Source organism: Ostrea edulis, chromosome 2 (assembly GCF_947568905.1).
Source record: "Ostrea edulis chromosome 2, xbOstEdul1.1, whole genome shotgun sequence".
Taxonomy (NCBI): Eukaryota; Metazoa; Mollusca; class Bivalvia; order Ostreida; family Ostreidae; genus Ostrea; species Ostrea edulis.
The window spans coordinates 33,764,449-33,790,680 of NC_079165.1; the positions used below are offsets into that span (position 1 = coordinate 33,764,449).

At 36.5% G+C, this 26,232-nt stretch overlaps 1 protein-coding gene and 1 pseudogene across 1 annotated transcript; one reads left to right on the plus strand and one right to left on the minus strand.

Moving 5' to 3' along the window:
* Positions 1–809: 809 nt before the first annotated feature.
* Positions 810–2,491, plus strand: LOC130051430 (ATP-dependent DNA helicase RecQ-like). Its single transcript, XM_056153361.1, has 2 exons — positions 810–1,036; positions 2,056–2,491. Exons 1-2 carry the CDS (start codon positions 810–812, stop codon positions 2,489–2,491), a joined length of 663 nt encoding a protein of 220 aa, XP_056009336.1.
* A 1,649-nt stretch (positions 2,492–4,140) lies between these two features.
* Positions 4,141–24,742, minus strand: LOC130051431 (uncharacterized; annotated as a pseudogene).
* Positions 24,743–26,232: the final 1,490 nt, after the last annotated feature.

The window sequence follows — 26,232 nt, forward strand, 5'->3', positions numbered from 1 at the left end:
TGAAGATAATTTTAGATGAAGGTCTTTACAGTATTTTAAAAGGGCAATATATCTAACAGAGATATGAAAGCTAAAACAATTTGTTGACAAATAAACCGGTCGGACTCTGTAAACCAACTTTTATTCGCAACTTAATTTCGCAATTTCCCAGTAATAAACTGGTTCGTGGCGATTAAGTTTTGCGACCTACATTATCTTAAACATATAAAAGATATTAAAAGACTGGTTTGCGACGAAAAATATTTGCAATGATGAGGTTCTTGCAAACCTCGCGAAAATTTCTCGCACGCGAATAAAAGTTGGTTTACTGTGCCTGATCCTTACTATCATCGGTAAGAACAAGATAGATGTGTAGAAGAACATTTCAAAGGGAAAACTAACTGTTGAGGTAGTCGGGGTAGCATCTTCGCTAGCCAAGGGTGACGATACACGGTGTTCCTCTTTCACCCTTGGCAGATATAGCTGCCGAAATGAAAACTTTAAGTGGCGCCATCTGACGTCCTAAAATAGTTACGTCCCTTGAATCTATAAATTCTTCCTCCAATGAAAATCGCTGTAACATAAGTATGCGAAAACTGACGTCAGAAAGAATGGCTGCCTCCATAGATCAACAAACTAACGCCATTTGTGATCGATTTAAAATCCAATCGCTAACAGAAAAAGAATACAAAACTATAACGGCTATAGAAAATGGAAAAGACGAGTTAACGAGCACCAAAACCGGTAGTGGAAAATCGCTAAGCTACGAATACTTCCCCGTCCTGCACCCAGGAAAATGCGTGTTGATCATAGCCCCTCTGATTAGTATTATGAAAGAGCAGTGCGAAAAATTGCAAAATCTGGGCTTTAAGGCGTCATACATTGGAAAAGACCTACAAGATACAGATTCACTTGAACAGGGCTTGTATGATTTTGTGTTTGGAAGCCCTGAGGTCTTCCTCAATAACAGCAAGTGGAGAACCATGTTGAAGTCGGACATCTACCAGATTAAGTTACAGTTAATAGCAGTTGATGAAGCTCATACGGTTACACAATGGTATGTTTATTAAGCTAGAATTAATTTACCTTTTCTTAATGATGTATGATACTGAAATTGATCAAAATATATCCCCACCCCTATTTTTTTTTTATTGAAAGAACTTTATATATATTTCTAGTGATTTTGAATTATCGTTCACACCCTCCTAAATACAGTATGTGTGAATATTATCCAGATAGAAAGTTGTTTACATTTGGAAATAGACAAGTGGGCAATTACTATGAAATGTAATGCATATGGAATTTTACAATTACAAGTATCACCATCTTCATTTAGAAATGTAATTAATTAAATCATAACTACTTTGCTAAATAATGAATTAGTAAATACAGAACACATTACATTGAACATAATTATATTACAGTGGAATTTCAAGAGTACAATTTATTTGCAGGCAACTTTTTTTAAAAGTCAGATTTAAAGTAAATACATGTATATAATTACAGGTTATCATTTTACATGTCAGCTGTATTTCATTAGATTTTTCGAAAAGGACAGTTCTGGTCTAAAAACTTTGCCAGAAATACTTTATTTTGAATGAGCATGATCAGAGCTAGGTGGAATGTACAGCTGACACTTATTTATACTTGTGGTTATGTTTGGAACTACATGCATCTGATTAAATTCACTTTTACCATGTTTACCTAGCTTCCTTGAAATGATTAATTTTATTATTGACAGTTTATTTCCAAAAAAATTGCAATAAATAAATCATTAGGAGCATTTGTCAATCAACATTGAATAAACTCACACACGGAGTACGAAGTCTGTGATTTCAAGAATGTATTTTAAATTTAAAAAAAATCATATTTAATATGAAATAAAACATTATTGAAAAGTAATGGTCATTACTGGCATTTGAATGAAAGTAATGCATTACATTCTGAATAATTGCAATTACTTGTAACTGATATATGGGTCCATTATACCTCATTACTTTAAAAAATGTTTAGATAACAATGCATAACCAGGTCTGTTTGTAAATTCAATGTTCTTATTCTTTTTCTGTGTTTTAGGGGAGAAGGAGACAAGAAAGAGGAGCCCTTCAGAGAGGCATTTGCTCACATTGGAGAATTGAGATCACTGTGCCCCAAAGCATCTTTACTTGCCCTTACTGCAACATCTGGACCAAGTCAACGAAGGAAAATTATGAAAATGTTATGTTTTAGTGCAAACTCTGAAGTTATATTAGATTCACCAGATCGAGAAAATATTAAGATAACATCATTGTGTATTCCAAATTCAGATAATTTAGAAAAAGTATTCCATTGGTTGATTGATATATTGAAGACCCAAAAGCCAAAAGCTGAGAGACACATTATTTTTTGTGAAAGTATTGCAGATGTTTCCAAGATCTACACAACATTTGTTAAACATTTTGGCAATGATTGTCAACATTTTGAAATGTTTCATAGTAAAACAGATGAGAAAGTGAAAGAAATCATTTCTTAGGACATGAACGTAGGTGGTAATATCCGGGTGCTGATCTGTACAAATGCGGCTGGCATGGGGGTGAATTTCCACAATGTACACTATGTTATCCATTACAAACTACCTAGGAAATTGGATACATTTGTTCAGCAGATGGGGAAAGTAGGACGTGATGGACAGTTCTCAGATGAACTGATATTGTATAAAACAAATAAAAATCACCTTAAAAAGTGGAAATTGAGCTGGTACGTTTGGCTAAAGATGACAGTAAATGTAGACATGAAATCCTTTGTGAAGCCTATCTATTACCTAGCAAGAAAATATTACCATTACACGACTGCTGTGATGTCTGTGAAAATAAATGTGAGTGTAAAAGTGATCTTTGTCCTTGAACACATGAAGGTGTAAGGATAAAAACTGAAGACAATTCATCGTCAGACCTTGAGGATGAAATGACAAGATTTATAATGACAGAGAGAAACAACTAATTCATGATAAACTACTGTTCTATAAATTACAAATGTCCACTGTTGATTGTATTGTGAAATTTTAAGTACTACATGGACTGACAAATGAAGTTATTCAAAAGATAGTAACAAACAGTAATTCAATATTTACACCTGATGATGTAATGAGAAAATATCCAATTTGGTCAATAGATACTGCTACTGCCATTAGTGAAATTATTTCCGATGTTGTTGGTGATTTGGATATGTATAATTTAGCAGAAGACTCTGAAGTAGAGTCTGATTGATCTATTAAATAAATATGCATATTAAATAAATTATATGAACTTGGTTTATAATTGTTGAATTTTATATTTCACCTTTAACCCTAATTTACATGACAAAGGACAAATCCATGAAATCTACAATCATTCCTATAATACTGCACAAATTCCATTTACTGAAAGCCTTTTAAAATATAAAATGTAGTTTCCTTTTTGTATGCTAATCTGCCCAGTTATTGTTTACAGAGGTGTGATCAAGTCATGTAAAGGGTTATTAGGGAGGAAAACAGTCTACGCTGAAATGTCAATTGATTTCATGCATACTGTGGTATTTGAGTCTTGGCTTACTTTCACCCATTGACAATAAACATTTCCGGCCAGTTTTAAATATATTCAAAATCAAATTTCTCCATATTAAACATATGTACTAGTTTGGAATTCCCCCTTTTTAAAATCTGTTCTTTGAGTGTGGTCAAAAAGGGTGAAAATAAAACCGAGGCAAAAAGTTTCCCGTCAACTCTGCAGTACTACATTGGCAAGGATTTAACAAAAATTACTGCATCATGAACATTACAGGGCTCTTAAAATTTGGATTGCTTGTTCCCACTTCAAAATGCTTTGCACACACTTGTTTCCTTTAGGATCATGTCTATAATTCCAAATTGATGGATAATAAACTCAGAAAATCCAAAATGTCCTGAATGCTTGTCCAAGTTGAATCCAAATCTCCTTGAAATATTGTTACTTTAATTTCATAGTTCTAATTTTACATTTTTAATGTCTTTAGTGCCAGAGCCCTGCTTTGTTTTGTTAAAAAATAAATCACGATCTAATTAGATTATTTTTTACATTTACTGTATGATTTCAACATATAAAGCAGTTTCTGATTCAAAATGTCTAGGTACATCAAATTTAATGGTTTTGCTCCTTCATAATCTTTCTATACAAGCTCATATGATAATGCTTCTTTTTGGCTTTGAATCCATTTATGCAAGTCTACAACTTTAACCCTTGAGAATAAGTTCTGAAAGGAAGAAAAGGCGTTGAATTGCCTTCCAGGCAAATAGTCAAATATTTCAGCTTTGTTCAATTCATCAATCATCAATTCTACATCGATCTTTTTTGATGTCTCAGTCCGCGATGTCCCTTTAGGCTTCATGTTGACCTCTTGCATCATATTGCACTTGATTTGATCTTGGATCTGAAGTGATAGGGCTGCCTTTCTTGCACTTTCATAAGTAACATTTGCTCCTTGTGTGCGTAATTTTTCTTTTAATCTGTGGACCATGATTTCGACCAAATTGTCGTTTGGTATGTTGTGTCCGTTGCCACCAGAAGGATTTGCTGTACAGTTCCACTTATATTCATAAGCATCTCTGGGACTCAGTATGCGATAGTAATAGGCTAAGAAGCGAAACAACCAGATCTGATATTTTGTGTGATGAGTTACACCTGAAAGTAGCATTTGGAACTTGACATTGGCCATTATCCTGTCACCATTACCCATACAATATCCATCATTGGTGTCTTTCACCAATAGCAAACATTTCATCAATGAATCTCTGTATAAACCAATCCGATCAGGTTTCTCCTCTCCTGCATCATTCTCACTAAAATCCCACAAATCTTTCTCTTTCAGGTGTCTCTTTAGGTGATCTACTTTTTTTTATATTCCTTTCCACAAGAGATACAGATATATTTCTGTAATTCATGGTCAAACATGTCTCGGATTTGTTGACTTTTGACATCTAGTTCTTGAACTTTCTCTGAAAATCGACCACAATCTACCAAAATATGGAAAACAACCCATGTGAAAACATTTTAAATGGTTAGAATATGTGGTACATAAATATGAACTACAACATGTACATATACTCATAATTATCCAACAGTATTTCACATCAATCTGGTCAAGGATTGCTTTAACTTCTAAGTAATATCTTACCATCACTAAGGTTTACATATCTATCAAGTATATCCTTGGCAATCTGACGAATAAACTTGAACTTATCTTCTGCAGAATGGGTCTCAAAAATCTCTTGTTTTCGGTTCGGTTCAGAATCCAAGTTCTCCGTGTCCAGAAGATGTAGGCATGCTCCTGCGGTGAAAGCATCCAAGCAGTCCATCAGAAATGCATAGTGAGCTCTAACATAAATAAAAAATAAAAAATCAGTAAATAAAAAAAATTAGAAATGTCTTAGTGAGCAGGCAAGGCACTTTTCCTGGTGTTCCTAGAAACCTCACTAAGCACACTAGCATTTTTTAAAAGCAGAGTGGTCCTTTGTGAATTTTTTTCCCTTCTTTAATTTCAACATGCCTAATTATAAGGATACCTGTAAAGTGCGAAACGAAACGAAACGAAATCTACCGAAACGAAACGAAATCTACCGAAACGAAACGAAACCCACCGAAACGAAACGAAACCTACCGAAACGAAACGAAACAGATTGTATGATCGAACTCTTTTAATTATAATAATTGAAAATGGTATCTTAGGCCCCTGTTAAAGTTTACACATATAAATAAAATTCGCCTCAACTTGGATGTAGGCTTTCGGCTTGACTGATACAAAGTTTTAAGAGTTGGAAAGTGGGGGGGGTAAGCACAAAGTACATAAATACCATGTGCAATTAGCTTCGGATCCATAAATTTCAGAACGGAAGGTTACAGTCTCACAGGTCAGAGGTCTGGGGAAACACACTCAATGGGTCGAAGGAATATGAGTTACCGTACCTATACTGGATTCCTAAACTACATAAAAAAACCCTTACAAACAAAGATACATTGCTGGATCCAGTAAGTGCTCTACCAAGCCCTTATCTTTGCTCCTCACGAAAATATTAACAGCTGTGAAGGAGAAACTTCAAACTTACTGTGCGACTACATATGCCAGAAGTGGTGTTAATCAAATGTGGATTCTAAAAAATTCTAAAGAGCTTTTAGTAAACTTGAAATCACAGAATTTTTCCCAAATGAATAGCATTAAAACCTATGACTTTTCAACACTATACACGACCATTCCTCACGATAAATTAAAGACTATACTTTTTGACATCATAGACAGTTGCTTCTTCAACAAAATCGGCAAACGGAAATATTCATATCTAGTGATCAGTCATTCAAAAACTTACTTTGTTAAACACCACTCTGATTCCACGCACAAGTACTCTGAAGTTGAAATAAAAAATATGCTAGAGTTCCCCATTGACAATATCTTCGTGGTCTTTGGTGATCAGGTCTTCCAACAGTCTGTTGGAATTCCCATGGGCACGAATTGTGCTCCTTTGTTAGCTGACCTGTTTTTATATTCATATGAAGCAGAATTTATTCAAAAACTTCTACGTGAGAAGAAAAAATCTCTCGCTGTGACCTTCAATTCGACTTTTAGATATATCGATGACGTTTTGTCTATTAACAATGATAGCTTTCATTCATATGTCGATTTGATATATCCCTGTGAGCTGGAAATAAAGGACACCACAGAGTCGTCCACTTCTGCTTCATACTTAGATATTTTATTGAAAGTAGACATTAACGGCAAACTAACAACTCAACTGTATGACAAACGGGATGATTTCAGCTTCTCCATCGTCAACTTCCCACATTTATGTAGCAATATTCCATTATCACCTGCATATGGTGTTTATATATCTCAACTGATTCGATATGCAAGAGCTTGTTCTGGGTATAGTCAGTTTTTAAATCGAGGTAAGCTACTGACAAACAAGTTGATGGTACAGGGATTTCAACAGTCTCGATTGAAGTCAGCATTTCGCAAATTCTATGGTCGTTATAACGATCTAGTTCGTCAATACAACCTCGCATTGGGTCAAATGCTGTCTGACGTGTTTCATACCGATTGTTAAGCCGTTCTTGGCACACTGATTTTGACTGCGGATAACTCCGTTTACCTGATCAGGATATGGGGCTCACGGCGGGTGTGACCGGTCAACAGGGGATGCTTACTACTCCTAGGCACCTGATCCCACCTCTGGTGTGTCCAGGGGTCCGTGTTATGAGATTGATCACTGTTCGTTATCTTCACCTTACACTAAACGAGGGATGGGGTCGTCGGCGTTGAATCCGATTTTGGACATAAATACATGTTTCAGTGTTTTTTGCTCTAAAGACAAATATATGTATACATGTGGATATTGTGTATTTGTATGTAGTATATCAAACGGTGGATTCTGAATATGTCCTCCCGTTCTCTTTGTGATTTCTGCTTAAAATCCCCTTGTTCATAAGCCTTTTCAGTTTACAAAATGCCGACCTCCTCCTAATATTATTGCATTAAAAAAAAATCCGTTTTCCGTCCCGTTTTCAATTCCCCGTCTTAGCAACATCCCAGATGTATAGTTTTTTCATTATTGAAAGTACTCGCACCTCAGCAGTTAGAGATAAAATAAGAGGTTAAGAGCTCTTCCTGCTTTCAATTTTCTCAGACACCAGCTTCTTCAAACAATGTATCTATGCCCAAAGGCGGATCCAACGTCGGCGACCCCATCCCTCGTATAGTGTGTTTCCCCAGATCTCTGAGACTGTAACCCTCGGTTCTGAAATGTATGGATCCGAAACTAATTGTACATGGCATTTAATCAACTACGGATATGTACTTTGTGCTTACTCCCCCCTTCCCAACTTTTAAAACTTTGTAACAGTCAAGCCGAAAGCCTACATGAAAGGGAGGCGAATTTTATTTATATGTGGTAACTTTCACAGAGGCCTAAGATACCATTTTTAATTATTATAATTAAAAGAGTTCGGTTATACAATCTGTTTCGTTTCGTTTCGGTAGGTTTCGTTTCGTTTCGGTGGGTTTCGTTTCGTTTCGGTAGATTTCGTTTCGTTTCGGTAGATTTCGTTTCGTTTCGGTAGATTTCGTTTCGTTTCGGTAGATTTCGTTTCGTTTTGGTAGATTTCGTTTCCTTTCGTTTCGATTTCGTTTCGCACTTTACAGGTACCCTAATTATAATGATTGCACACACTTAAAAAAAAACATTGTTTATTATTCAGAGAAGATCACTGGATCAGGATCCTAGGCACTGCATTTCCATATGGATGCAATGATAATGTATGTGATGTGGGAAATTTGACTAGTCCACAAGGAAATAACGTTAATGTGATGGGACTCTTTCCCAATACCCAAAGACGAAAACACAGTCACGGACATCGTTCATATAAAAGACCCAGTATAAATGATGTCACGTTTGATTCCCTTTTGCCTCACGTCAACAGACAATTGGGTCCACATCATATTCGTACAAAACTTTACTCTATTCCATTGAGGGTTTTACATACGTTATTTGAAGAAGCTATGGCTAGTCTATACTTGGATTTTTCAACACCTGAATATAGACTGAACTCTATGATTATGGATGTTGCCTACCACAGGCTCTATAAACCAGCACGGACCATGGATGATATTCCTTCCAAATCATGCCGTCAGTTCCTTAAGCTCAAATTTACAAACAAAGGAATAGATGCCGTCAACATAGCAACATTCTTCGTCATAAAAGGGTTCAGTCGAGTATTCCAACTTATTTCAAGTTCAAGTCTACACCTTGTATTTCCTACAGCTATACTTCTACTATTGCATCCAAACTTTTTAATTATAAACAAACTTTGCAGTGCATAGATATAGACCATCCTATACGTAATCCACCAACATGTTCTTGTTCTTCATCTTCTTTCAACTACAGTCCAGCTGGACATGTCATTACTGGTGATGTTGAAATAGTTGAAAATGAGGACCTCAAATCACTTATTCTTAAAGGTCCTAAATACAGAGAACCTCGGTCTTTTAATTGGCGACAGAACTTCATCTCTATTATGAGTTCTGTCGAAGATTATGCCAGACGATGGGCTAAATATGAAAAAGAAGAACTTGATACATTGTCAGAATGGGTTAAAAGCATAAGAGGGATATTAAAATCCCGCATTAGACACATGAAAACAAAAGTACATACCATCTATCCTTCTGTGTTTAGTAAACCAGAAGTGATAAAAGAATTAGATAGGTTACATGAGGAATATGTTTTGGTTCCAGCTGACAAAGCTAGTAACAACATTGTCTTTGTTTGTAAGGCTAATTATTACAACTGTATTTTAAACGAACTTGGCATTAATTCCACTTTTGGTAATCATACTTATACTCCAACTGCCCTTTCAAAAGACGAAATTCTTCAAAACCATGCTTCAGTTTTAGACACATTTAATATTCCAGTCAATGGGTCGAATGAATATGTGTTACCGTACCTATACTGGATTCCTAAACTACATAAAAACCCTTACAAACAAAGATACATTGCTGGATCCAGTAAGTGCTCTACCAAGTCCTTATCTTTGCTCCTCACGAAAATGTTAACAGCTGTGAAGGAGAAACTTCAAACTTACTGTGCGACTACATATGCCAGAAGTTGTGTTAATCAAATGTGGATTCTAAAAAATTCTAAAGAACTTTTAGTAAACTTGAAATCACAGAATTTCCCCCAAATCAATAGCATTAAAACCTATGACTTTTCAACACTATACACGACCATTCCTCACGATAAGTTAAAGACTAGACTTTTTGACATCATAGACAGTTGCTTCTTCAACAAAAACGGAAAACGGAAATATTCATATCTAGTGATCAGTCATTCAAAAACTTACTTTGTTAAAGACTACTCTGATTCCACGCACAAGTACTCTGAAGTTGAAATAAAAAATATGCTAGAGTTTCTCATTGACAATATCTTCGTGGTCTTTGGTGATCAGGTCTTCCAACAGTCTGTTGGAATTCCCATGGGCACGAATTGTGCTCCTTTGTTAGCTGACCTGTTTTTATATTCATATGAAGCAGAATTTATTCAAAAACTTCTACGTGAGAAGAAAAAATCTCTCGCTGTGACCTTCAATTCGACTTTTAGATATATCGATGACGTTTTGTCTATTAACAATGATAGCTTTCATTCATATGTCGATTTGATATATCCCTGTGAGCTGGAAATAAAGGACACCACAGAGTCGTCCACTTCTGCTTCATACTTAGATATTTTATTGAAAGTAGACATTAACGGCAAACTAACAACTCAACTGTATGACAAACGGGATGATTTCAGCTTCTCCATCGTCAACTTCCCACATTTATGTAGCAATATTCCATTATCACCTGCATATGGTGTTTATATATCTCAACTGATTCGATATGCAAGAGCTTGTTCTGGGTATAGTCAGTTTTTAAATCGAGGTAAGCTACTGACAAACAAGTTGATGATACAGGGATTTCAACAGTCTCGATTGAAGTCAGCATTTCGCGAATTATATGGTCGTTATAACGATCTAGTTCGTCAATACAACCTCGCATTGGTTCAAATGCTGTCTGACGTGTTTCATACCGATTGTTAAGCCGTTCTTGGCACACTGATTTGACTGCGCATAACTCCGTTTACCTGATCAGGATATGGGGCTCACGGCGGGTGTGACCGGTCAACAGGGGATGCTTACTCCTCCTAGGCACCTGATCCCACCTCTGGTGTGTCCAGGGGTCCGTGTTTGCCCAACTATCTATTTTGTATTGCTTGTAGGAGTTATGAAATTGATCACTGTTCGTTATCTTCACCTTGCATTCATCAAATTATAGTTGGTATTGCTACTGATAGGGTCAGTTTGTATGGTTTTTATGTCTTTTTTAAATTTAAACTATTAGTGTGTTGAAAAGCATCTAATAAGTAATGCACTTCTAGCTATTAACTTATTTCCATGTCGATGTACATGAAATTAATACAAAGTTATTGATACCTGTACTTCTGAATGACTTCATCGCCACCATGGACATCTATTCTGTGAACAACATTTCGCAGCTGACTTAAAGTTCCTACTTCCCCAGCAGAAGTCAACTTGTAAAATTGCTGATACACGAGCTGAAATGTTACAAAAATGAGTAAGATGATGCAGTTATTGTTCACAAATATTTTTAATAATTGAATTTGTTACTCAAATTTACTTTTGCATAAAGATTACAAGAGGTATGGATAAATTATAGACCATGAACAAGTTATTAAATATATATATATATCAAAAGGTTAGCGATCAGATGAGAATAAAAATTAGTAACAACATTGAACATAAATAAACAAATCAAAGATACTTAATTTGGGATTACTGTATGATTATTATTGTAAATTCATTCAAAGCATGTTTGCTATAATTGTGTTGTACTACATGCAACCTTTGAAAAGGTTAGTGATGAGAAAAAAATAAAAGTTAGTTGCAACATTTGAACATATAAAGAAATAAAACATCCTAATATGGGATTGGGACATCTCCATTATGTGACATACTTCCTTTCCATTTAATCTTGGGTGATTTAAAAAAAATTGAAAGTTGCTTGTAGATATGTTCAAACATTTTTCAGTTGTATAGATATGCAGTATCCCATTCCCCTTTCAATAAATGCTCTAAAATGCAACATTCAATAATTGAACATTTTGAAACAGAACAGATAAAGAAATACTCCATATCCTCAAGACTAAGTCAGGGCTGTGACTGAATTCCTCAAAAATCAGAGGAAAACTGGTCAAAAATGAAGAAAAACACCTCAACCTACCGGGAAAAATATCATTTTCTGTCACTTTAAATCAAACCCAGAGTGTTTTATTTTTTCGAAAATTGAGCCAATCAAAAGATTTCCACTTTAAAGAGGAAAAAATCACACCACTGTTAAGTAGTTGTGAATACTAGAAGCTAGAACCGTAATTATTCCAGGGTTGGGTGGTTAGAACCCCAGGTTTTAACCGTCCCTGTCAATACTCCCAAAGTGGTCAATATCGGTCATTTCAGATTCTAAATTTCCATTTTCCTATTCTTTTGCAAATTTCTTGTAAAGATAATAAAAATTATTTCAATATTAAGTTACAAATTTTAGAAATTAATATGTAAATCTGGTATTGTTTGATTTCTGATTGTGTAATTTATAATACATGTATAGATAGAGGGGGGGGGGGGACAATTATGGTCTTTTTCAAAAATTTTGAATTGCAAGAAAATAGCAGTTATGCTATCAAAACTCAGGTAGTGGGCTTCAAGATCTAAAGACTGCCAGTAATTATTGGCTGCTATTGTTATCAAAACACCTACATGTATCTCAATAGCTACATACCACCCTCTCTGCAGATGTCACTCCACATGAGATCTATTGTTAAAGTTTGATTGACAGTCGGCCTACCATTGATCACAGTAAAATTCGGGGGGGGGGGGGGTGTTAACTTAAAATTCAGTGTTTAAGAACAACAAGTAACTGGACATTGAATAAACGCAGTGATTTAGTATGAATTAGGGACAGTGCTCTAGATATACAATGTATTGCAATGCACAGAGCAGGAAATTTACCTGACCACAGGAAACAAGGGTTCGCAGATGTGTTAATGCATACTCTGGGACCAGAGATGACCACTGTGCATGTTAATGTTATGAAAATATAACCAAACTACCCCCTCAAATGTTTATTTAACAGTTAATATGAAGATTTGAAACAACAGGTAGTTCTTGTTAAACTGAGAAATTTTAACAGAAATAGAAAACACTTGTATATATATATTATAAACTGATAGTGCATGTTATGAATTACAGTAATTACCACAATGGCCACTTAAACATTTATAATAACCAATAACACAGACTATAATGACCAAACAATTTTCAATCAACCTGTATTAACCAGTATTGATCACCAGCCCTGTCAATACTCATATTGACCACTTTTTTGTCAACCCTGAATTATTCTGATGAAAGAAACTTACACTTTCTTTGTTTTGACCAATGGAACAAAAATCAAGATATCTAGAAAAAAATCTTAACTCAAGAAATTGATGTAGAATTTCTCTTCTTAAAAACAGTTAAAAACCAGAGGCTTCCCTAAGATGACACAGACTACCAAATCTTCCATGTGTAAGGTCAATAAGATAAATGCTTATGGAGTTAATTAGATCAAATTTTTAATACACAAATATGGCATGGTAAATTGTGAGACCTAAGAGACCATGAAACTCAACGAAACAGAAATAAAATACCTATAACTCCATGAACAGCAACAAACATAACTATTCAGCTATTACCAAACACAGATTCATCATACGATGCAACCCTTCTGGTCTGTGAATAACACCTGCCAGCTGATCAAACTCGGACCTGTCATTCAGCATTGCTAACTGAGCACTGTAGCCTCGTTCGTTTATCAACACATCGCCCCCCAATACCTTCTTCTTGATAACCTTGAGGTTTTCTTCCTGAGTGTGTGCAATATATTTTGCATGGATGTGTTCTAGAATTGTTATCATGTCCTCGCTCTTATTCTCACTTTTGTCCAATAAATCCAGAACCACAAAGTCAGACTTTCTAGACATTTCTTCAAGATGAGGGTGATGAATAACATCTGGCAGGTATGGAGCATACTTTTTGAAACATTCTACATACTTCATATTTTATCCTGTGTAATGTGTAGGACACAACAGTCAACACGTGTATATGTTCTCGCTGCTCGTTATTTCTACTCACAAATTATTACGTCCCGCATCACATGACCAAAAGTGCGGGAAACAGAGGGTGTTAAGATTATCATTGCATCAATGAAAATAGTGCAATTAAATATTATAAATTCAGATATTACATCCCTCCTTTTCATAGATAAGAAATTTACCAAAGAACATACTCTTTTTTTTAAAAACCCATTAAAGAATAACATGATTATACAACTATCGAGAACAAGTTACAAAGCTTATACAATTCACAAAACAATACAGTTATAAGTTGATTTGTTCATGCACAAGTCACTTGGTTACAAAGTCCTTCAGAACACTGGGTTGTCTGACAGAACGGCCGGACCTGGTGACGTACGCTTTCTCAGACAAATTTCTAGCGGGTTTCGGTGCGTTCACAGGTGAATTAAGAGTAGGTCTTTCCGGTGTTTTCGGTTTCGCGTTTTCCGTATAAGGAATTGTCTCTTCTCCTTCCTCCTCCTCGGGAATTTCACCACTGCGCGACTGTGTTACATCATTTGGGTATGCGATTTTCTTGAAGAATGACGAGTTGCGTGTAACAGACTTCGGCGAATTAGATAAAGGAGTAGCGGATAGCATAGTTCCTTTAGCTTTCACAACAGCGTGGGGTTCTGGGTTATAACCCGGTGTCAACTTGTTTCTCGTCTCGTTCCTAATGAGGACGGTATCTCCACTCTTGATATCTCGAGTCGTACTCCTGTTACCCAGCTTCATTTTCCGCTTCGCGTATTCATCTTGCTGTCTGGCAATTTTGTCCATGCCACGAATGGAAGTCTTAGATACCTACGGAAATTTGGTCCTCGTGTCATGACCAAACATAAGTGTGAACGGACTGAATCCAGTAGACGGGTGCGGGGTGTTCCTGTATTGACGAAGGAAACGGTACATTTCTTATTTCCAGTTTTTCTTCTCAACATGTGCAGCTCGAACTGCTTTCATCATCAGCTTGTTAAAAGATTCCGCCTGTGCGTTCGCTCGAGGCCATCGGGGTGTGATCTTTCGGTGATGAAAACCAGTGTTTTCCTAGTATTCCTTGAATGCAGCGGAATTGAACGGACTTCCGTTGTCAGTTTTCACAACTTTCGGAATTCCAAACATAGAAATGACCTTGTCTAGGACAGGAATAGTTGCATTAGCTGAGGTAGACTTCATGATCTCCACCACTGGATATCTTGTGAACTCATCGATGACCACAAATAAATATTCACCTAACGGTAAAGGTCCACAAAAGTCAGCACTTAGGTTTTCCCATGGTACACTCGGCATATCGGACATCTTAAACGGTTCAATACGACTAGGCTTGTCGATAACGCTCTGGCAAGCTAAACAGAACTTAAGCGCATTCTCAACAAAATCATTTAAACCAGGGAACCACATTTTCCAACGCAATAGGGCTTTAGTGCGACTAATTCCTTGGTGCCCTTCATGAGCGATAGTGACAGCACGATCGCGGAGAGATTTTGGTAACACTAAACGACCATTTCTGAGCAAAACATTGTCAGAATACACTACTAACTCGTCTTGAACACTGCGTAAAGCCTATAATTGTAACAAATTGACAGACTCGTCTTCCAAGCGCTTCATTTCGTGCCAGTTTCCTGTACGCGAAAAGTCTATAGCTTTTTGCATTGTCTTGTCAAGGCTAGTGGCTAGTGGCCAACTTGACTTCATCAAGGGTCATAGCTTTCGGTACGGACTTCTCGGCAACGAATCGCACATAGTGTTCATCAATATCCTCCTCTCGTGATAGCTTGCTTGTCGATACTAGACATATAGTCGGCTGGGTTATCCTTCCCGGGGCGGTAACTAATTTCCATCTTGTAAGGTTGTAGTCGGAGTCCCCATCTCTCTATCCTGAGCGGCGGTTTGGTTCTTTTCCAGATAGATTCTAACGGTTTATGATCCGTCACAACTCGGAAATACGGGGCACCTCGTAAGTACATGTCAAAGTGCCCAGACAATACCGAGGGCCTCGCGTTCAGTCTGGCTGTAGCGGGATTCTATGGAACTCAACGATCTACTAGCGTACGCAACAACCTTGTTCTCCTGAGTGAGAATCGCACCCAGGCCAACTGGGCTAGCATACACTATCAGTTCGACCATTTTGTTCGGATTATAGTATGCAATCAAAGTGTCACTAGACAGGAGCAATTTCAGTTTGTTGAATGCGACATCCTGTTCGACAGTCCATGACCACGATACGTCTGCGCGTGTTAGACGTCTCAGAGGTTCACTAACAGTCGAATAGTCCGGAATGAACCTGGAGCAATATGAAGTCATGCCAAAAAACTTCGGAGCTCGCGAACGTTAGATGGCTTCTGTGCATCACGTACAGCTGATACCTTTGCAGGGTCAGGTGATATTCCAGATTTGTTGAATACCAAGCCAAAAAATGTGATGTGATCACGGTTGAACTCACACTTGGATCGGTTAAGTTTCAGACCATTGTCATTCAATGTCTTAGGAGTGTCCTCAAGAGCTTTGTCATGCTCTTCCTGGGTTTTGCCGAATATCAATATATCATCCGAGATATTCCAAGCACCTGCCACAGTCTGTATCACGCTTCGCACGGCTTCCTAAAATATTTCGGATGCTGAGGAAATGCCAAAGTTCAGACGTTTGTACCTGATGATTCCTACGTGAGTGTTGAAGGTGGTGATTGAACGACTTGCATGATCCAACTCGAGTTGGTGGTACCCTTGTCGAAGATCAAGCTTACTGAATACTGACGCACCATTGAGGTCGTGAATAAGCTCATCTACTGTAGGCATCAAATGTCGTTCACGGATGATTACTTTGTTCGCCTCGCGCATGTCCACACATACTCGTATCTCGTCCGGGTTTTTCTTAGGGACGCACACGATAGGCGACATCCATGGTGTTGGCTCGTTTCCTACGCGCTCTATGGTGTCATCGTTTATCAGCTTTTGTAACTCTGCCTCGACTTTCGAACGCAGATGAAACGGTATACGTCTGCTGCGTTGCGCAACAGGCTTCACTGAGGGATCAGTATGAATGTGAACTTTCTTATTCGAAAGTTTGCCAATTCCATTAAACACATCTTGGTACTTCCGAGTGACATCAGTGCTAGACAGTTCATTCACGATTTGTATTAGATCTAGAGCACGGCACGTAGAGTAGCTTAACAATGCACCATTGTTACCACGAACAACATAAAACTTGTGTTTCTGTGTTGATGCCTTCCATTGCACTGCGAGTAAACAGGTTCCAATAACGTCCAACGGCGTATCAACTCCATACGGTATGAGCTTAGCACCGTCCGTCTCGAGTCTCGGCTGACCTATTTTGAGGTAAGACGCTTCATCTAGAATGTTGACTGACGCTCCAGTGTCCAACAGAAAGTCACAATGAGTTCCATTAACCTTCAGACACTGTTTTGGTCCTTTACTACAATTAATGGTGTACAAGTACTCATCATCTGTTGACGACTGGTCGTGATCTACAGCTAATTCACGCACGATGTTTGTCTTGGGTGTGCTCGAGTGGCTTCCCTTGCCTCCTTTACTCTTCTTCGATTTGCACACTCTCTCGAAGTGATTTAATTTTTTACAATTACGGCATTGTTTACCTTTAGCCGGGCATTATGTTGCATGCGGATAAGGTCCTCCACAGTTTCTACACGTGCTGTTTGCGGCAGCGCTGGCCTTGCCCTTGAACTGACCTTTTGGTTTTCCTGCCCGTCTGTGTTTCGAGTTAATTTTTGGTTTGTTCATAACATTCACAGAACGCTCACATTGCTCTTCCATTGTTTGTGCCTGCAACTCGGCTACTTCCATCGCGCGACCTACATCCATCAGATTCTGTAATGTCATATCAAGTTCACGCAATGCTCTCCTTCGCAGACGATTAGAGCGACAATGTTGAATGATTTGAGATAAAATTTCTTTGTTTACATCATTGAATTCACAGTCTTTGGACAGTTTGCGTAGTTCAGTTACATATTCATCAAGTGTCTGAGTACCCGATTGTTTGCAGTTTCTGAATTTGTAAACAGACATTTGGATGTTTTTTCTTGGGGGAAAAATAAGTGCCAAGTACCTGTTTAGTGGCCTGGTAGGAGGTCGGACTGTCTCCTTTTTCTGCCGTGTAAATATCGAACACACATTCCCCGGCGTAGTGTAAAAAAAGAGCTCTCTTTCTGCCGTTGTCGTCTATGTTCATTCCTGTGAATAAAAGTTCTAGGCGATCAAGCCATTTTTCCCATTCAGGTAAACGATCCATCACGGAAATCCGTTTGTTTCATCAAAATGATCAAGCACTGAATTCCAATCGTTTTATCCTCGTCGCCAAATATTTTATCCTGTGTAATGTATAGTACACAACAGTCAACACGTGCATATGTTCTCGCTGATCTTTATTTCTACTCACAAATTATTACGCCCCCGCATCACATGACCAAAAGTGCGGGAAACAGAGGGTGTTAAGATTATCATTGCATCAATGAAAATAGTGCAATTAAATATTATAAATTCAGATTTTACACTTGACAATTATTTTCATAATAAGATTTATAGAATTAACTATAAATCCATTTATTTTAGCCAGACTTAAATATATTTTATTTCGGAGGATTTTTTCGGAAACACTATTCCGGAATCCTACCGGAAATAAGTTGGCAAATAGAATAGCATTTCCTTATATGGCATTTTCGGGAGAATGGTTAGATAACAGTCGAGACAAAATTTTAATTTCCCTTCCCACCCATCCCAAAAAGTTGTAAGAATATGTACTGCGGAAAATGTTTTCAATTTTTCAGGTGAGCTCGATTCTTGGATATAGTGGTGGTTATGGGAAAAGAAACAACTACAATGGAGTGTGTTTGAATAGACTGTCTTGGCAACTTGGGGCCAGATAAAGTACATTTTTGATTACGGAACACAAGAAGAATGCGCGTCTGGTTCCTGTGATTGGACATTGAATGATTTGATTGGACAATATTGTATGTATTGAATTATTTGGTGACAATTTGGTCACATATATATATGATACACACACACACACACACACACACACACACACACACACACACATATATATATATATATATATATATATATATGTATATATATATATATATATATATATATATATATATATATATATATAAATATAAATAGTTTCAAGTCATATAATTATATAATCTTGTCATGTCTCTATATATACACTTTCAGAACAACAGGTATGGGTAGTGGGCTCATCAATAGTCAAGAGAGCATTTTTAGCAGCTAGAATCATACCAGATGGAGTTAACTTGGGACTAATGGATAGATTAAATGTGTCTATTTGGTGGCAAGGAAAAGGGGGTATGGGCTGGTATGAAATGTATAACAAGATCAAAACATTGCTGAAAAATGCTGACCCTCCTGATTACATTATTCTACATTGTGTTGGTAATAATATTGGGTATGCACACATCAAACAGCTTATACAAGATATGAAAGGTACAATTGACAACATTTGGAAACTTTTACCCAATACAAAGCTAGTATGGTCACAAATATTGCCTAGAAAGAACTGGTATTCATCAGATAGCATAGAAAAAATGAATAATTCTGCAAAAAGAATCAACAGTTCAGTGGCGGCTTATATAGTAAGGAATGGGGGATGTTATATCAAGTATTTGGATATCAAACTTGTAAACACAAATCTTTTTGAGGCAGATGGGGTCCATATATCAAATATAGGCAATGAAATTTTCTCAACAATATTAGTGCAGGGTTAGAACAATTTATAACGAATGGATGGCAAGTGTATCCAAAGTTATACTAGAATTTGGACGGGGTATTTTGTGGCAAGGTCTTGGCTCCAGGAACTAGCCGCTTCCCCCCCCCCCCCCCTTGGTGGCGGTGGCTTCAATGGTTAATATTGTAACCATTTCCGCCATGTGGAAGAATGCGTGTCTGGTTCCTGTGATTGGACATTGAATGATTTGATTGGACAATATTGTATGTATTGAATTATTTGGTGACAATTTGGTCACATATATATATATATATATATATATATATATATATATATATATATATACACACACACACACACACATATATATATATATATATATATATATATATATATATATATGATACACTTTGATTGCCGCTCACCGGAATCATAGTCATATGGTTTTTTGTTTAATTGAAATTGACATTTTAATGATTGATGTTTGGGGGTGGTTGCAAATCGTCTCATTGCCGTTAACCGGAAAGACAAGATCTGCTAAATTTGATGCTTGATTTTATGATATAACATTATAATATGACCCCTGGGTCGAGGCCTCTGCTGGTGGATTGTTAGTCCCCGAGGGTCTCTACAGCCCAGTAGCTAAGTACTTCGTTACTAGCTTGAAAATACGGATGTATATTTAATTGCTGTTATAAAATTCATTTCAAAATGAAGGATTATCTCCCTCAAGCATAGCTCTTATCCTTGGACGAATTTGGCTCCACTTTTTTTGGCACGCTGTTTTTGGCTATATTTAGCTCCAAAACTTCATAGTTATTTCGGATTTCAAAGATTTCGGTTGAGCATCACTGAAGAGATATTATTTGTCGAAATGCGCATCTGGTGCATCAAAATTGGTACCGTGCAAGTTTTACATTAGGCAATGATGTGTTTTTGGCCTGTACCATTCGGGTGTCAATACACAGGTGTGATTTTCATGGTAAAATTTTAATGTAAAACTTTAAAATTGTACTCATTGCCTAGTTGACAAGACCAACAACAGCCACAATGGGGAGGGGGGTGTTGTTTTAAATTACAATAAATGGAAAAAATAAACTTGTATATAGGTAAACATAATGTTATGTCTTTATTTCCTCTAAAAACTCACAATCAGAACGACTTGGAACAAAAACACCATTATTAACAGCACTGATGGATACAGATGGGGACTGATTACTTAAACCATTGTCAGTAATACGCGTCTGTAAACCTATCATTAAGAACCAATGCAGACTCTTTCTCTGTTTTTCTTTGCTCATGTTTGATGGGCTTTTAGAAATGTCAAAATTATCCCCGATTATATCTGAAGTGTTCAGATCATCAGTACCTAACGTTTCCAGTGCTTTTTTTTCATTGATGACTGTCGAGTTGATATGCTCAGTCTGGTACTCTGCTAGATCTGCCTTCTTCTTAGTTGCTGCTGAGGAGGACACACTCAGTCCCATTTTTTTTGGAACAAGGAAATGCACTGTAATAAGAATCTGATCAATACAATTTGCTTTAATATTACAATTACTACTATCATGAACCACAGAATGTGAAATTTTGAAATGTATAACGATATCAAACACTGCATGGCACACCTGTGATCTTGACATTCTACTTGGTATACATGTATCCTAATCATGTGGAAGTTGATGGTCATTAGGGGCAAGATCAAAGTCTGATAAAAATCTAAATTCAAATAGCTAGGGGGGAGGGAGGGTAAAAACTCCCGTACGTTTCTGTTATCCAACAACGATTACACGTTTAATAGTGGAAAAAGAAAAAAACCAACAATTGTTGAAAACCACATGATAAAATTACATTTTATGACCATTAAATAGTTTAAATTAACACTTGCATTTGTGAATAACCAGTAGAAAAGGTATACAGACTGTTACCTGTATTTATACTCTTGTATGGGTTTTTTTCATTCAGTTTCTACATTCATCATATTTAGATTTTGGGGGAAGGGGGGGGGGGGTTAGAGAAAACTATGTAAATTTAGTTTTTGTCAGACAATGAAATGTTGACATCTGAACAAACAATAGATTGATTGAATATTGATTAACGTCCCTCTCGAGAATATTTCACTCATAGGTAGACGTCACCACTGCCGGTGAAAGGCTGCAAAATTTAGGCCTATGCTCGGCGCTTATCATGCTTATGGCCTTTGAACTTGAAGGGATCTTTATCATGCCACACCTGCTGTGACACTAACAATAGAAATAGAGGCTTGTTTTGATAAGGAGTATATAGTACATATCAAAACAGGAACAGAGACAAAACACTATTATCTAGCTGCAAGTTCTAAATATCTATAACAAAATTCCAGTTCCCAATTATCCTTTCTAGATAAATAAGTAAATTATTTTGAAAAATTCAGATCATACGGGATTCAATTTAAAATTTTACCTCATCTGTTGTCCCACTGTGATCCAAAATTTGAGCAACAATGTGATGTAGTTCAGACATATGCATATTTTTGTTTCTCGCAATAATGGCTGTGGTTACTGCTATTCCAACGTTGGAATCTTTGAGAGAATGCGACAGAGTTTTGTATAATATGGGAGCATGTAACTGTATCTCAAAAAGTAATCTGTCAAATTTGAAATTAGATATGTTGTCACACTTTGTACTTCTTAAGCAGCAATTTGTCTTTTTGGATACCAACTTTGTAATGTCTTTTTTTTATGATAACGCAGCTAATGAATTCCTCTTTCAGAAAAGAGTTATATGCTATCATTGCTATCTTTCGTTTAGGCTGTCCATTTGATATGGCTTTGACAACTCGTTTCAGTTCAACATCCTTCACAAGTCTAGATTTGATCTGTTTTCCAGTGTTGAACAACACCTACAAATGTATGCAAGTTGAATTTTAAAACAGCCATATGATATACAAATTGTTACACATGTATATCAATCATATGATAACCAAACAAGAATGAACCATCAATTATTTTCATTAAAAGGCATCAGATGCTCAGAATCTTAGAATAACAGTAACTAGCAGTCATTTCTTGTATATATATATACTACTAGACAGTAGTAATGCATTTAAATCATTGAATAATGTGCAGTATTTCAATAACAGAAACACCTAATAACCCATACTCAAAAGATTTATCAAAGTTTGAAACTACATTGAACTTTACATCATTAAACTTATTTAATATATGTCTATTTCTACTTATTAATGACATACACAAAATTACACATTCACCTTAATTTTACTGGGTGTAAAAAGTTTAATACATGGCTTTCGCTTGGGTTTATCTGGAGTCTTTACAGAAACTGTTAAATTAAATTAAAATTTGTATTATCATTTAGGTCAGAATGTTCAATATTTTTATCATCAACTCCAAACCAACTGAATAATTCCAAATTCTAAGAACATATAAAATATATTGTATCTACTTTCAACATGTTGAAATTGTTTATATAACAAACAAACAAACAACAATGTATATTGACAAAATGAATATGCATTACTACTTAATAGCGAGCGCAGCGAGCCAGCGCGAAGCGCTGGCTCGTACTGCGAGCTCTAATGACTAGAGCGCGGGAAATAATCCGAGCTGAATCTAAACCTCTAACAAGGAAATTTTTTGACGCCAATCCCAGAAGTCCCTTGTCAAAAATGGCTGAGATCTCGCAAAGTCACACCTTGGAATATGATTATGAACTTACGTGGATTATCATCCTAATCTTGTGGTCTCCTAGCTCTAAAATTCAGTGCACCATTAGGCGAAATGTTTAAAGAAGTGCAATGTTTATGAAAAGCAGGCTAAGATGATGTGTGACGTCATGTCTGCGTTTTGACGTACGTCATAATAAAATAATAAGACTGACAGTGGCGGATCTAAATACGTACTTGTTATTTCCATTTGTAAAAGTCATACTACCGGGACGGAATTATATACGTAAACAATAGGCATACGTAACATGGCATCGAATACAAATCGTGTATAATCGACTGCAAACCACAAATCTGATTAAAATACTAAATTCTCAATAGGAATTATAATTAGAAAAAAAGGGAGACTAACTTAAATTGTTAGAATATGTGAGGGAGCACAGGTACTGAATTAGTGCTATTTAAAAAATTACAAAAACCTCGATGGAATTTGGTCGGATTGAATGCATTTTTTTTTTAAATCTTTGGGTTTTTTCCGCAACTAAAAATTATAAGTGATTGAATCCATTTCCGGTAATGCAAACCACGATGACACCCCCTCTCCCTCATGATAACGAAAATTGCAACTTGATAATCATTAATGAATCCTAGTTTTGTGAATTAATCTTAATTAATGTATCCTCACAACAACAGTGGAGATGTTGCTATTTTATTCAATGATTATTTGTGAATGCTGAAAATTTTCATCATTGTGTTACATGCAACTAATTATCAACAATATTATAAAAATTGTTCTAATTTTCTCTGTTGGAACATACCATTGCTACAAGGGGATTATGATATGAATTTCATTTAAAAAAAAATTAAGATAGGTTTGCATGGGTGGGGGCATATACATACCCAATACTTGAATTCATCGATTTATTTTTAAATTTTCATTATATTGAAAGGCAGTGCTGTTTAAACACAGTTTTACAAACTTGAAATTATTTCAATCACATTCATGTATACATGTATTGATATAAAACCCTGGGAGAAAATTCATGTAATGAGTATTTGGCAAATAGATATTGTTTAAATTGAACCTGATCAAATCATGGACATTACAAAATATGTACATACATGAAGCTGCGCTCGCTCAAACGGTAGCACCGTCAACATATTAGTTAGCTGTCATATTAATGATTATATTCACCTGATTTACTTTTCTTTATTTTCCTTGGAGTTGGTGACAGTCCAACTCCCTGCCTACTTCTCTTGGACTCCAAGTTAGAGTTGGAATCATCTGTGATCACATTCACTACTGCTGTCAGCGTGTCCTTGTTTTTCGATGATAACTCGATCGTGGTAGCGGTCGCACTTACATTGCCCAACGTCAGATTTTGACGAAAAGATTTAATTACTTCTCCTTTTTCCTTTCTCAAATCATCCATCTTGTGCAATAAGTCATAGTGAATTTTAGACAACTTCCGTAATTTTGAATAGCATTGACTACACACATACGAGCCGTCATTTGGAGATGGGATTTAGCCCAACACTTCACAAAACTGTTGAGTGAATTCAAACGTTGACGAAAAAATTGTTCTCCTTGATTTCTTGTCAAGAATGGCCCGACACGTTCTGCATGTGGTCGCATCCATTTTGTTTGATTTATCATGGATTTTCATTGGTTGAAATTTTCGAAACTAAAATACGCAAAATGAAACGATGCAAATTTTGAAAAAAACCTAACAGCAGGTCTTGAAATATTCATTTAAAAAGTGGATCGTCGATAATCAATAATATCATAATCATTTCACACTAAATCATACCAAATTTATTAGTTTCTTTTTATAATTTTTATATAAGAATTGATTTATGTGTAAAGCGTCTATTAGTAAAATCCGTGCAAAAGCCAAGCCGCGCAGCCAATCAGATGGCTTCTTCAAAGTTTTCATTTCGGCGGCTATATCTGCCAAGGGAGAAAGAGGAACACCGTGTATCGTCACCCTTGGCTAGCGAAGATGTCGGGGTAGATGTTATTCCCATTTACAATGTAAGCGCAAGCTCAATTTTTGTAGAGGGAATCTTCATCTTGAATGAATGAAAAGGGTGAAGATAAAGAACAGTGATCAATCTTGTAACTCTTATAAGGAATACAAAATTAAGAGTTTGGCAAAAACGGACCCCTGGAGATACAAGAGATGGGATCAGGTGCCAAGGAGGATCAGACATCCCCTGTCGACCGGTCACACGCGCCGTGAGCCCTATATCTTGATAGGGTAATCGGAGTAATCCGCAGTCAAAATGAGTGTTAAACAATTTTCGATTTATGATACATATATTTATAAGAAAATCATTGCATTAAGTTTATAGAGAAGGTGAGGAAGGTGTTAATTCTTCTGAGTGATGAACACTTTATATTTTGTTTACATTTCATTGTTTTACGTCCCTTCAAGAATTTCACTCATACTGAGACACCAAAAACTGAAGGGGAAGGACTACAAATTTAGACCCACGCCTAGCACTAACTATCGTAGCAGAGAGGATTATTTAACGTGCCAATGTCTGCTGCAATTCGAAACTTTCGTTTTCCGGGTCATATCTGAAAGATCCTCTATACCAGTTAAACTTTTCATTGCTTGAAAATGATCGATAAAACATTTTGAGTGCATAAAGCAATACCTCTAATTTATAGACCACTTTCACCAACATCCTGATTGTACTCGTGGTTCTTAATGAAATTTAATCAACTAAATTGCGAGTTCGTTCTAGAAAAGGCGAAGATAACAGATAGTGATCAATATTATAATTGCTACAAAATATACAAATTCAAGAGTAAGACAAATACGAACCTCTGGATACACCAGTGGTGGGATCAGGTGTATGTGAAGAGTGAGAATATCCTGTCCACTGGTCGCATACGCCGTGATCCCTATCTCTTGATCAGGCAAACTTAGTAATCCGTAGTCAAAATCATTGTGTAAAGAGAAGCCTAAGAATTCCGACAGCATTCGGCTCAGTTGTAGCTTTTATTTGAAAATTAGATCTTTATATTAACGACACTTTAATTTGCGAAATGCCGACCTTAAACGAGACTATTGAAACCTCTGCAACATCATCTTGTTTGTCAGTGGCTTGCTTCGATTTA